At 32.9% G+C, this 15601-nt stretch overlaps 1 protein-coding gene across 6 annotated transcripts in view; it reads left to right on the forward strand.

Moving 5' to 3' along the window:
* The first annotated feature begins 762 nt into the window (after positions 1-762).
* Positions 763-15601, forward strand: part of LOC143234654 (leucine-rich repeat flightless-interacting protein 2-like) — an 89495-nt gene continuing 74656 nt past the window's right edge. For 2 of the 6 annotated variants that reach the window (XM_076472173.1, XM_076472174.1), the window contains exon 1: positions 13392-14652. In XM_076472173.1, the coding sequence (XP_076328288.1) occupies positions 14599-14652 (54 nt within the window). In that variant the 5' untranslated portion in view covers positions 13392-14598. Of the gene's footprint in view, positions 1191-5251; positions 5420-13391; positions 14653-15601 lie in introns of those variants that run through there. The other 4 variants (XM_076472171.1, XM_076472169.1, XM_076472172.1 and 1 more) reach the window with 4 other exon arrangements.

Below are 15601 nucleotides of genomic sequence, written 5' to 3' on the forward strand. Positions count from 1 at the left end.
GGTGAGCGACTTTTTTTATCAACATTGTCTCTTAACCCTTGACGACAAGAATTTGTCCTTCAAACTACTACAAGTTGTTTGGATTTTAAGGATAAGTTACACAAAAGGTATCTGCCTGTAACTTCTCTAATTTTAAACGATAAAAAAGGAAAGATAGTTAGTCAAAACACTCACCATTTACACCTCTTCGACTATTATTGTCTAACCCAATAATGATATTTGAAAGTTAGTCTTATAGGACACCGCAGACTACCGTTTCGAATCATTTCTAACTTTATAGTTTACTTATAATGACTTTTGATAACCCGTTTCTACGTTACGGTAAAAATGTTATCAATTACTTTATATATTTTAAATCATAATAAAAGACAAACGGTTGGTCAAGCTTTGTTTCGCAAAATTTATTAATTTTAATTAGCTGTTAAAAGTGAGGTTAAGGAATGCCATGGAGATTGTAATACTTATCAAGTCATTTTTGAGGGGCTGTACGCTAGTTCTTAATGAGATAGCGATAAAGTACTGTCCTCCATATATTAAGCACCTAAGTTTTAATAAATAGAATCTTATACCGATTGATTGATGAGAAATTTTATTATAAATATCTATTATATTTTGTTCAAGGCCTAAACTGCAAAATATAAAATTGTATGCACTACAATTTTGTATCTGAATTTTAGTCTTGTTTAATATTAAGGGAGAAAAAGTATTATTTCTAGTTCTTTAATTTTGTCTTAATTTTTTATTTCATAGAAACCAAGCAACCATTCTATCAATACAACAACTGGTGGTCAGCACGTGGTAATCAGAAGAAGTTTCTTGGAGTTATGCGGAATGATTTGTATAATAACAAATAAATTTTCTGAAGTAGCTGTTGTAAGTTATGAAGAAAGAAACAGTTGGCAAACTTATGTTTCGAAGGTATTAATGAAACGTAAATTGTTGATAAAAGTTGGTAAACTAAATTAACTTCAAGAGAAAACAAATAATGGCCTTTCTTTACTTTGTTTTCATTATTTTTTTTTAAACATCCGGGAATCGTTAGTAGGCCTACTCATCTCAAGTTTATGGTGATATTAGTGTTCCAATTTGGTAATCCAAGTGTATAGTAATATCTTCTTTACATGTTGTATGTAAACGCAGTAAAGTTAAAAATTTATACAAACGTTCATAAAGTATTTTACAACCCAAAGGTAAGTGTAAATTTACAAATTATTAGGAAAAAGAAGAGGCGTTTTTATCAGTTTAAACATTTAAATTTTATCTACAAACCACAGGAAAATTAAGAGTTCGTTTCACATTTAAAAATATAAATTAAACTAGGACAAATACTACTAACAGACTGTAGTTTTTATGGTTCGTTTTAGCGTACGTATTAAAACGCTTTCATAAATGCAGTAAAAATTAAAACAGTTATAAACTGAATATGATATTAGCTTTTGTGAAGCTAGAATTTTGATTTGGCATATATATATATATATGCTTATTAATAAACCTATGGTAGCTTGGTGTGTATTATTTTGTTCTAAACATAGGTTAATCCATTTGCAGAATTATTTCAGAAACACTAAAGTAAGCAAAGAGGTTTAAAAAAAAGTTTTTTCCCAGAAGTTTTGGTAATAGAACTAAACTGTAGATGAAATAATGTAGCTATGCTTTCAAGAATATGGAATTTAACTGTAAACTTGAGAATGATGAAGTTTATTCAAAGAAAAAATAAATTAAGCAAGTAAACTGCACTTAAGACAAAGATGGATCTTTGTATCTTAGATTTTGTTTAAAAGTTTTTATGGATAAGCTTGCTGCTATTGAAAATGGGAAAAAGAACCTTAATGTTTTACAACATTTCAATAATTAAACTATATGTACATTTTTCACTATTAATGTTTGAGAATTATTTGTAAGGTAATACTCTAAAAAAGTAAGCCTACATGAGAATATAATTATTGTTTTCAATTCAAAATTTAAGGATTATTTTGAAAAATAAACAACCAAAGTATTACATATAAGCATTTAGTTTTATTATACACTGTGTCACAGCTAAGGCTAAAGAGAGTATTGCCTGTTTGAGAAAGGGGTAATAAATTTTGGCCAAGATATTAAATGTTTGTCCTTTTATACACACAAGTTTGTTAGTATAATAAATTATATGCATTGTGAAACATTATTCACTACAGAAAGTTTGGCAATTGAAATATCTTGAAAACAAATTGTCTCTCATGCAGAACTATACAGATTTAATAAGTAAGAAGGTACATCTTATGATCACATTTTGAGAAAGATAGTTTTTCTCTGCAAGATACAAAGATAAAACTAAGAAGAGCTAATAGTATACATAAGTTATGATGGACCATGCATCACGTGCGAACCTTATTATAGAAACTTGACTTCATCTTTTAACTATCATCTTTTGGTGGTTGGATCTTTCATATAATGTCAGTTTGTGCCACAGTTTTTCTTCTCTCTGTGGCCATTTCAGGACATTATTAGCTAACTTAGTTGTGACGATGACTTCATACTGACCACTAACAACAATCAGAAGTTTCTGGGCGTGGTTTTGACATCATAACTGGCCAGTACCCAGCCACCTTGAAATAAGATGCAACCATCAGGCCAACCTGTTCTTAAATTGCTGTGTGCATTGGAATGTAGTTAAGGTGAAGACTGTTGTTTGGAGCATTATTTCAAGAGATGGACCTTTTTGGTTAAAGAAGGTTCTTTTTATCCCAAACAGTGTCATCCCATTTCATATCTTTGTCAAAGAAAATTATGATGAAGTTAATTAACAGACTGTTAACAACTTTAGTAAATTTGTGGGCTTTTTGAACAATAGGCTCACACATACTTTTGCTCATTGTAAAATCTTAGTCAGTAGATCTGGTTTTGTCACTCACACTATCTACATTTCTCTTACCATGACATGTTGCAGAATATTTCCATGTGAATGATTTCTTGTACTTTCTGCTTAACTGCTGCAACAGGTAGACCATATAAATGTTTATAAATTCTGTTAGTGACTCATTGTTTCAGATGACTTCTTCAGCTACCATCATGTCAGGTGAACTGGATCAAACTCATTATCATAAAAAAACTCAACAAAAGCATTAACTGTGTTTTTGTTTTACTTCTTTTGTATTTGAGCAGATAAGATAAGTTTTGCATTAATCTTTGTGCAAAGCTGCAACTGTGAACAGTGCATTACTGTCATGGTTCCATCATACATTCAGAACCTCATTTTGTTATTTAGGGTTGAAGTTCACTGCAAAGACTGTTTTTAAAATTCTGACAGTTCCATCATTTGCATTGTAAGAAGTACAATATTTATCCTTATTTCTCTTTGTATTAAGATGTTGAGTAATAGTTGTAAACTGATATTACAATCTGAAGGAGTTCTCTCCAACAACTTTCTTTGACCTTACACATCTCTTACTTGGTTGAAAATTACACTAATAATCTTCCCAGGGAACTGAGGGAACATGAACTAAAATTTCAAAATTTATGCTAGGAGTTGAAGATGAGTTCCTGGTTGAACATCTTTTTGGCATTTTGTCTCCTTCCTTTATAAGATATTCTACTGTCTTTTTGGAACCTTTATGTGCTTCTTGCATATTCACATTCTATTTTCTTTTCTTATTCTCCCCCCCCTCATAAAAGCTATTCTCATTGTTGGTGTTTTTAATTCATTTTGTTCAGTTGATTGAAAATCAAATTGTTTGTTGCTTTCAACTTGTAATGTGCATTTATTAAAATTGTAAAAACTTCAATAACTTGTTTTACTAACAGATATGTATAACCATTAACAATATGTACCAAAATGCTACATACAATTGTGTTCTGGGTGTCATGCAGTCATCATAAAAATTATAGTTATAGGTCTATTTATTTATTCATTGGTGAAACCAGTAGCACTGCTTTCTGGATATTCCCACATTTGCCTTGTATCTCTCTCTCTCTCTTCACTGTACAATGCAGTGTTTGTAGGCTAGTGGTTTCAGTCAGCAGATGTTTGTTTGTGTGCCACATTTTGTCACTTAGTCTACCTGTGATGACCATCTCTCCATTTGACTCCATTCTCAAGCAAATGGCTCAGAGTATGAAATTTCTCTTTGTTGTGTGCTGTTTTCATATTTTTGATGATTGCACAAACAACATAATTTTTGTAATAGGTGAAGGGCCATCAGCCAACCTGTTATTTGTAATAGGTGAAGGGCAATCAGCCAACTTGTTATTTGTAATAGGTGAAGGGCCATCAGCCAACTTGTTATTTTATTTCCTTTCTCTCTGGCACAGGCAGGACAAAATGCCACTTTCAGTTTTTTTCAGGTTCATTTTAGGAATTTACTTTATCCATTCTGCTGGAAGAAATCCAGTTTGTATTTTCTCCAGCTTGCTTACAAGAGCCTGTTGCCAATACTACATTGTAGTCTTCTAGCCACCTCAGGCAGGGTGTAGTGACCATGACGTCCATTTTTATGCTTGTATTATGGCTAATTATGATTACTGAAAAACATTATTGACACTTTAAAAAAATATCCTATATTACTGTGTATATTGCCCGCTCCCCCCTAGTACAGCTGTATGTCTCCGGATTTACAACGCTAAAATCAGGGGTTTGATTCCCCTCGGTGGGCTGAGAATTTGGTCCTCCAGATTGGGGGTTGTGCAGTAGGCTAACAACCTACTCACTTAAAAAACAAGTCTGTTACTGAAACCGCAGTGATTACGGCCCTATGTTCCTTATGCAATCTAGTGGCATTATTATTTATTTATTACTGTGCATATTATCAGTAATTTGAGAGATTACAGAAACTTACAGCCACGTTGACTGAATCTTCACTAACAACTGATGTCTGACATACTCTTCCTGATGTACATTTTATTTGTGTGATTACTGAGACTGTGTTACAGTATCCATAAATAGGTTTAGATGAATTTCTCATGATTAACATAAGTACAACAAGATCTAATAAATTATCTCATACAATATGTAGAGAATCACACTTCACCTTATTGAATTACTCAAGTGTATGTATTTATTCTGTAACTTTGTCAGCCAGTTGATAAGTGTTTAATATTCAAGGTTTTCCATTAACTCCTTTTGAGAGAATAATAGAAAAAAGAAACCATATAAGCAAAATTCTGCTCAAAGAAAATTCCTTAAATGGTCTTACTATGAATAGTGTTAACATCAATAGCAATATGTGTATGTAACAAACATGACATTTATAAACCTGTATGTGATTCTTGGTTTCAGTCTTTCTGAAAATGGGAGTGTGCTGAACCTCAGAAGAAATATTGTATTTTATTCTGTGTGGAACCCAATAAGAATTTGGCCATGGCTACAGTTGGGAGTGGTCGTAAAAGGGCTACGACTAAGTTGTATTCTGTGGAGGATCAGGCCTTAGATCAGATTGCTCGTGAGGTAAGTGAAATGACACCTGGTAATACATGGTGTGTTTATTAGTACACACATATGCTTAATAAAACTACAAGTTGTTATTAGAATGGTATTTAATTTGTAGTTTTTCCAAAAGGGGGCTGAAAGCTGTGTGGAGAGGTCACCTGCTTTCACTACCTGTACCACTATTCAGTAATGTTTTGTCTGTCAGTCAGTCAATAGACACCGAAAGGGATGCTTAATGTTTCAATTTGTACTATTGTGAAATCACTAAAATGTGCTTTCTGTGAATTATGAGATGAATCACACACTATGTTGGTTGTAACACAGCATGACATATAACCTTCTAATGGGTTATAACACAGCATGACATATAACCTTCAAAAGCAAGAAACAAAAATATTTGTTGCTCTTAATTTTGGTTTTGTTTACTCTCGAAATAAAACACTTTTGGGGGCCCTGCACAATAATGTCTAGTTATAAGTTTATAAATGTGTACCTCCACAGGGTGAACAAACAGTCACTAAACAGTCATTTTATTTAAAACATATTTAAACTTCTCTCTATTTTACAGAAACAAACAATAATTAAACTGGTTTCAATTCCATCCATAATATTTCTTTAGTTACAACCATGTAACTGTTCTAACTTTATGGTAACAATTGTCCTAGTGTGTCTAAATGTGTTCATATAAGTAAATAATGTAATTGTTGACAACACATTAAAACAGAAAATGAAATCTTTCTGGCATTCAGTAAATGAACTCATTCCTGAGGTTAGTATTATATTATTGTTTGTAAAATAAAAAGAGAAGGTGTGGCTACCCCTTTGACCAATTAGAAAAATAAAGTAAAATAAAGAGTAAATTAACACCAATATTAAAGTAACTCAGATTACAGATGATACAACATTTCTAAAAAGTGTGGAAAATAATATCAGTGGTCAAATGTACCAGTCTGTTTTGACATTTTGTTAATGTTAATCAAATGTACCAGTCAGTGTTTTGACATTTTGTTAGTGTTAATTAAATGAACCAGTCAGTGTTTTGACATTTTATTAGTGCTAATCAAATGTACCAGTAAGTGTTTTGACATTTTGTTAGTGCTAATCAAATGTACCAGTCAGTGTTTTGACATTTTGTTAGTGCTAATGAAATGAACCAGTCAGTGTTTTGACATTTTGTTAATGTTAATTAAATGTACCAGTCAGATTTTGTTAGTGCTAATCGAATGAACCAGTCAGTGTTTTGACATTTTGTTCGTGTTAATTAAATGAACCAGTTAGTGTAAATTAAAGTGGTATCATTTATTGTTAGAAGAAACAATTGTTCTGAGTTATATAAAACAAAAACTTTAAATCTTTTTCCATATTAACCAGCACTATGAAATAAATATACATAATTTTTAGATTATCTTAAATTACAATATTTCTTGTTCTCAGGAGGGTATAATCTAGTCAAAGTTTTAGTCATGTATCATTTGATATGAGGCCTGGCAAGGCCAGGTGAGTTAAGGCACTCGACTCGTAATCCGAGGGTCATGGGTTTGAATTCCCCCTTGCACCAAACATGTTCACCCTTTCAGCCATGAGGGAGTTATAATGTGACAGTCAATCTCACTATTCGTTGTTTAAAGAGTAGCCCAAGAGTTGGCGGTGGATGGTGATGACTAGCTGCCTTCCCTCTAGTCTTACACTGCTAAATTAGGGATGGCTAGCACAGATAGCCCTCATGTAACTTTGCACAAAATTCTAAACAAGCAAACAAATCATTTTATGTTTTCATGTAAACAAAGATTGATTGTTATTTTACATATGATTACATCAGCTTTATATGTAAAATATAGAACTTTTAAAAAGTAATTTAATGTAAATAGTCCAGAGTTGTCTTTTATAATAGGTAGGTTATGAAGGAGATTGATTTGGGTGGTAACAACTTACAGTAAATGTATTTACACACATGAGATTGTTTAAAGAAATGGTCATTTCTTAAGATTGTTTAAAAGGGGAATTAACTTTGAGCTGATTGGTCAGAAATACACGTATTAATTAGGTTGGCTGTTATCTATGTTTTACATTCTCCCTCCACAGGTCCTTTTAAACAAAACACCAACTCTTGAAGTGAAGTGAATATATATGTAACATACATTCCTTGTATACAAACTTCTTTCACAAAAATTAAACTACAAAATGTCAGCTCATAAAAGTTTTAATATTTTAAGAGAGAGAGAGAAGGTAACTGACATAGATTCAAACCTTGTTACTACCTGTTGTTTTCCTTCATATAAAATGGAAGATTTTGCCTTAAATGACTAGTGACTGGAAGCCTTTACATGTACGTATAGTCAAGAAAAATCCATTTTGAAAACACTTTAGGATTATGATCTTCCAATACAGAACAGAATCTGAAACAATTTCAAATATGTGCAGGAGGCTATTGAAGGGATAACAAAAAAAAATTAGAATTGTGGTGCTTCTAATAAACCAAACTAGAAGACAGCAGAAGTGGAACAAAGCTAGAAAGAAAAGTGAGGCACACACTGAGGATATAATGTATAATAAAGGAGGAAGTTATTTAAATAAAAGAATAGAATTTAATGACAGAAGAAAGAAGTTAGCAAGCAATACAAATCAATTCTGTTGGCAGTGAGGTCCAGTAATTTCAGGGCAACAGGACATCAAAGAGCTAAATGTTGGATGTCTTAGAACTGATGAAGAAAAAGATGATTTTTACTTGAAGAGATGCATGTGCCAGCTACAAACAAATTGGGCAACTCTCTGGAAAATGGGCTGGACTGAAGGCATGTGACAGAACTTAACAATTAGTTGATGGACATTGGAAACATGAGTGTTATTGGATGAATTAGAGAGGACTTTTCTGAGTAGCAAAGACTGATTCTTTCCAGGCCAAGAAAGCAGAAGTATATGACATTAGCAATTTATTAGTGATGGAATGAAAAAAATAAGGACCTCAGAGACTGGTTAATGACCAGTGTTTCCCAAACACTTCTTAGTAACCATTATACACCAAAGGGATATAGACTAATAGCTGTATCAAATGTATGGTAAAGGAAGCAACAAGAAGACTTATGAAGGAGAGGAACCATCTGCTTACCAAGATGAAGAGATAATTAGGAGATCCACAGCCTCAAATGTCATAGTCAATACAACACTCTCTGACATTGGTATTTTTAGACACAAAAGTAAAGGATTTTGGAATCTAAGACTTTCTGATATGATGTATGTTATACATACTGTAAACCAACATTTAGCAAGTGGAAATCCTAAATTGAGCCAGCTAGCCATGAGAATTCTTGCCGTGTTTTGTCTTCTTTGTATATATAACTGATCGATTAGTGCATGGTAAAGACCGTAAAGTAACACCATATACAGTGTTGACAATTATGATTGTTATAACCATCTTACACATGCAAGTTCAAATTGTGGAGAGTCTGCAGAAAGTTCAATTCTGATATTTGATTGTAAAACAACAACAACAAATGTTTGTTGAGTCAAATAAACCTTTTGAATGTTGCCTACCAGGTTTCATGTAAACAGGTCTTCATGCTGATGAGACAGAAGAGTTCTGCTAAAGAACTGTGCCAACTTTTTGGAAGTTGTGGTCAGACTTTTCAATATCGAATCTTTTAATTTTGATATCTTAACGGCTAAATTCTTGAAATCTTAGCTGGATTTTAAATCTTGTATGTATTTATATTCTGTTTTGGCTCAGTCAGATGTCATTAAACTGTGTGTTCTTTATCTTACTTAAATTAGGATAAAGTAGGAGAGTTGTGAAGCTTTAAGTAATTACATGAACAAGTGTGTTATTAAGACTTACCTGTTGCTGAACTTTCTGGGACCCTTTAAACTGTGCAAGCATTGTGGTGTAAAAGTCCATTCTATTATTTCTTGAGGAAAGAACAGTCCAAGAGATGGCAGCAGGTGCTATCAGGTAGTACATTTCCTGTAATTTGACAATTCAAGGTTAGAGATAGAGACAGATATCCTTGGTAGCTTTGTTATAAAACAAACAATTAAAACTGTTATCATACTTCGTGAACACTTTAATTGGATCCATTTGGTATGTTGTTCAGACTGTACCACCGTCATACTTCATGAATACTTTAATTGGACCTGTTTAGTACGTTCATCAGACTGCACCACCATCATTCAGCACAGAGGTTCATTCACTATTCAGCAATTATATTTCAATACAGACAACTTTCTAATACTTGTTAATGTTGTCAATGAAGAAACTTGATTGAATAAAAACTGTTGGTTAAATATCACCATTGGCAGATGATTGAAAACTGTTGGTTAAATATCACCACTGGCAGATGATTGAAAACTGTTGTTAAATATCACCACTGGAAGATGATTGAAAACTGTTGGTTAAATATTACTACTGGTAGATGATTGAAAACTGTTGGTTAAATATCACCACTGGCAGATGATTGAAAACTGTTGTTAAATATCACCACTGGCAGATGATTGAAAACTGTTGGTTAAATATCACCACTGGCAGATGATTGAAAACTGTTGGTTAAATATCACCACTGGTAGATGATTGAAAACTGTTGGTTAAATATCACCACTGGTAGATGATTGAAAACTGTTGTTAAATATCACCACTGGTAGATGATTGAAAACTGTTGGTTAAATATCACCACTGGCAGATGATTGAAAACTGTTGGTTAAATATCACCACTGGCAGATGATTGAAAACTGTTGTTAAATATCACCATTGGTAGATGATTGAAAACTGTTGTTAAATATCACCACTGGTAGATGATTGAAAACTGTTGTTAAATATCACCACTGGAAGATGATTGAAAACTGTTGTTAAATATCACCACTGGAAGATGATTGAAAACTGTTGTTAAATATCACCACTGGCAGATGATTGAAAACTGTTGTTAAATATCACCACTGGTAGATGATTGAAAACTGTTGTTAAATATCACCATTGGCAGATGATTGAAAACTGTTGTTAAATATCACCACTGGCAGATGATTGAAAACTGTTGTTAAATATCACCACTGGCAGATGATTGAAAACTGTTGGTTAAATATCACCAGTGGCAGATGATTGAAAACTGTTGGTTAAATATCACCACTGGCAGATGATTGAAAACTGTTGGTTAAATATCACCACTGGTAGATGATTGAAAACTGTTGGTTAAATATCACCCCTGGCAGATGATTGAAAACTGTTGTTAAATATCACCACTGGCAGATGATTGAAAACTGTTGGTTAAATATCACCATTGGTAGATGATAAAATGTAGGATATTAGTAACACCTCTTCATTCTGGAAAAAGTTAGAACAGTCTCAAAATATCCTGGGATTTCAAGAGCCCCTTCAGAATACTGGGTTCCAGGATTTCAACACCTAGCTTTGATGGATAATTGTCTTGCACATACTCATAATTGGAGAGATAAATCTGTAGAAAGTCTTGCTGAAATATGTTGCAGACCAGAAAGTACATCAGAAAATCTCTTCTCTCTGATAAGAGCAACAGTCATGATAAGAATGTAGTAGGGAATCACTTTTTGTGTAACAAATCTACAAGTTACAGAGGGAACAAAATATAACAATGAGAATAGTAACAGAGCTAATCAGACCAACACCTATAATAGTGAGAATAGTAACAGAGCTAATCAGACCAACACCTATAACAATGATAATAGTAACAGAGCTAATCAGACCAACACCTATGACAGTGATAATAGTAACAGCTAATCAGACCAACACCTATAACAATGAGAATAGTAACATAGCTAAACAGACCAACACCTATAACAATGAGAATAGTAACAGCTAATCAGACCAACACCTACAACATTGAGAATAGTAACAGGGCTAAACAGACCAACACCTGTAACAATGAGAATAGTAACAGAGCTAATCAGACCAACACTTATAGCAATGAGAATAGTAACAGGGCTAATCAGACCAACACCTATAACAATGAGAATTGTAACAGAGCTAATCAGACCAACACCTGTAACAATGAGAATAGTAACAGGGCTAATCAGACCAACACCTATAACAATGAGAATAGTAACAGGGCTAATCAGACCAACACCTACAACAATGAGAATAGTAACAGGGCTAAACAGACCAACACCTGTAACAATGAGAATAGTAACAGTGCTAATCAGACCAACACCTATAACAATGAGAATAGTAACAGCTTAGGATTAGGATAATACTCTAAACAGACTCCACAAACTTTATAAGAGGTTTCGTGATTAATTGAACCAGGTAATATCTCTGAAATGTTAAGTTATAAAAGAGACAGTATTAACTTTTACTGTTTATTGTGATTAAATGTATTAGGTTGAGGAATAATTTGTGAGCGTTTTTAAATAATTTCATTCAAGCATTACATGCAAGACTATACAATACTTCAATGCATGAACACATTACACCCAAAACATTTATTATGATACTTTATTTCATGTAATACCTAGGTATATAGTATGCATTATTTTAAACGAAATTGCAAGAAATTAAATGCGAAAAGCAGATGGTGTCGAAAATGCTCGATTTTGTCCACTTAACATTCCATTTAATGAGCTGAAAATGAAAGCAAAAATTAAAGATATATGAAAATCAAACATACCATCTATTAGAGCAAAAGTTTATCTACCAAATGACATGAAATATTTTGCGAAAGCGTTTCATTTATGAATATATTTTGTTAACTTGACAAAACGCTCACGAATTATTCCTCAACCCAATATTATTTAGTTTGTAATTAAGTCTTTATTGTCAACACTAACAGAAACACTACTGTAGCTGTTAGCGCTAGTAATTACTAATAGTACTATTAAACTAACGTTTTTATATATTAAAAGTGGAACCATTTATTGAAAAAATAAGTTTATAAAAATTACAGTTTCTCATTTGAAAATTACATTAATAAATATATATCTACTGTTCGAGTGAAAGTCATGTTCTTGTTGTAAGGACAGTACTTGTATTAAAAACTGTTATAAAGAAATGGTTATTTCACATGACATGGTTATTTTTCTTATCTGAATTTTGAATACCCAAGGTGACATTTTTAATCGATTTTCGTTTGTGGTGGCACTTTTTAGATGGTGCAGAAGTTCTGGTTACATACATAGATATTGACATACACGCTACGTTCATTATAGTAAGATTAGCGAGTTTAATATATATTTCAATAGTCACTAACGTTTAACCAGGCCAAACTCCATATTCTTATAACAACTGTAGGAATCTTTTTCACACAATGTAAGGTTGAGACAGTTTTATAAGATACGTGTTCGAATAATTCTTCGTTGTATAATTGAGAACATGGGAACTGTTTTCCAAAAGAATAGAACTCGATCTGTTTTTATTTTAGAAAACAACAACAAAACAAAAATTGTCATCTAGAATGGTTCGGTTAAATGTCTCTTATTCGTGACATAACACTGGTCTTATTAACCAGTGTTGCATACCAAACCTACGATTGTTTTAAGTTTGTGATGCTTTGTTGTTGTTTTTTATTATAACACTTATTGGGAAATATGGTTTGAATTATATTTTATATGATGTACATATGATAAATGACATGCATTAAATATGTAATTTTTGGTTACGGAATGAAATAAACACGTGAAACTCTTAAACTCGTATTATTTTATGGGATTTTTTGTTTACCTTGAAACTCGTAATTTGATTGGACAATTTTACTCCATAAAATTAACGGCAAAACTGTGTGTGTGTAAATATTTATGTATATAAATGTAAATATAAGATCATTTATACGTATATGCGCAGTACAACTTAAAGCCTGCTATTTACGATTATGCCAGACTTGGTTTGGCACTATATTTGGTACACCATAGTGTGCTCTCTATGGCATGTAACTAAAACTCTCCACAGAATTAATAGTAAAAATAAACAAACTTTGTTTTTTCTTCTTCTTTGAATGTTTTCAAATCTGGCATGGCCCAGCGCGTAAGGCGTGCGATTCGTAATCCGAGGGTCGCGAGTTCGCGCCCGCGTCGCGCCAAACATGCTCGCCTTCCCAGCCGTGGGGGCGTTATAATGTGACGGTCAATCCACTATTCGTTGGTAAAAGAGTAGCCCAAGAGTTGGCGGTGGGTGGTGATGACTAGCTGCCTTCCCTCTAGATTTACACTGCTAAATTAGGGACGGCTAGCACAGATAGCCCTCGAGTAGCTTTGTGCGAAATTCCAAAAACAAACAAAGTTTTCAAATCTCTTTTGTCTGCGTTGGTAATTTAGTGTCACTGTCGTGTGTTTCAGGTCAGGGCTATGACAAACAGGGAAACGATTGTTAAAAGTGATGCGAGCGTATCAGGGAAGAAATGAAGGAACTTCGTTTAAGATACGTCCTTAAAGAAAGTTTTAGCTTTTCGTGTTTTTACTGTTTTGTTCAACATGATTTGCCCACTCTTAAGAAGCGTAGTTGAATCCAGTTGTGTATGTAGTTGTTTTAACCATGCTTGCGATGACTTCCTAAATCTCCCTTCTTGATTGGGAGTTAATATATAACCAATCACACCCCGACTTGCGTGCCACATCTCAAAAAACGTTTTGACTGGCGAAGGCTGTTCGTATGTAGCATTCCATTAAGTCAATGAATCAGTGTTTTGGCACGAAGTTGGATTTGCATACTTTTGTGTCATGTTTGTAAAAAGTTGTGTTTTAAAATCACGCTCAAGGTTTCTGTATTTGCCAACTATTAGATGCACCTCTACAAGACCCATTCTTTAAGACCGCATGTCTTTAAAACAAGGAGAGCAGTTGTTTTGCGTTTATACAAAGAGTTCTTCCCATCTGTTACATAAACCTGATTCACGGTAATGCATAGCTACTGATAATGTGGCAAAGAAAGTGCGAAACACTTTGGTTCGTGATCAGGCTTTGACATTTGGAGCGTTTTATATCAGGATTTAAAAACATTTCAGGTTTTAAATAAACAGTTCTACGGCAGTCTTATTGCACGTGTGGCGGCATGTTGCCTCTCACTTTTCCTGATGAAATATATAAGGACAATCATTATTTCCAACAGCCATTACATCTCGATTCCAACCAGTACAGATGTATATTACAAATGGTTTGAAGTGGTCTGCAGATAATTACTAATATTCATTATCATTTGAGTGGGACCATTTTAGTATTTGTTTCTCAGAGAAAGGTAATAGTAGTTTGGAATAATGGAACAGTTGATACCCGCAGTGCTCTACTTTCGGAACTATCGGAACTTCAAGGTATGGGTCTTGCTTATGGAAAAATAACTTTTTTTTTGCGCATTTTATACTGAATACAATTAATCGCTTGACTATGTATTTTTTTGCGCATTTTATTACTGAATACAATTAATCGCTTGACTATATATTTTTTTGCGCATTTTATACTGAATACAGTTAATCGCTTGACTATATATTTTTTTGCACATTTTATTACTGAATACAATTAATCGCTTGACTATATATATTTTTTGCGCATTTTATACTGAATACAGTTAATCGCTTGACTATGTATTTTTTTGCGCATTTTATTACTGAATACAATTAATCGCTTGACTATATATTTTTTTGCGCATTTTATACTGAATACAGTTAATCGCTTGACTATATATTTTTTTGCACATTTTATTACTGAATACAATTAATCGCTTGACTATATATATTTTTTGCGCATTTTATACTGAATACAGTTAATCGCTTGACTATGTATTTTTTTGCGCATTTTATTACTGAATACAATTAATCGCTTGACTATATATTTTTTTGCGCATTTTATACTGAATACAGTTAATCGCTTGACTATATATTTTTTTGCACATTTTATTACTGAATACAATTAATCGCTTGACTATATATATTTTTTGCGCATTTTATACTGAATACAGTTAATCGCTTGACTATATATTTTTTGCGCATTTTATACTGAATACAATTAATCGCTTGACTATGTATTTTTTTTGTGCATTTTATACTGAATACAATTAATCGCTTGACTATGTATTTTTTTTGTGCATTTTATACTGAATACAATTAATCGCTTGACTATATATTTTGGAAGATTCGGTAAAACAGAAAGGTAATGTACGAGACTAGAAAACACATTTTTATCAAACGTGTTTACAAAGTTTTATATTTTTAAGGCCGTAATTTAGACAGACTACCGCTCCCCGTGCTATTATGAGGTTTCCTA

This window comes from Tachypleus tridentatus, chromosome 12, assembly GCF_004210375.1.
Source record: "Tachypleus tridentatus isolate NWPU-2018 chromosome 12, ASM421037v1, whole genome shotgun sequence".
NCBI lineage: Eukaryota > Metazoa > Arthropoda > Merostomata > Xiphosura > Limulidae > Tachypleus > Tachypleus tridentatus.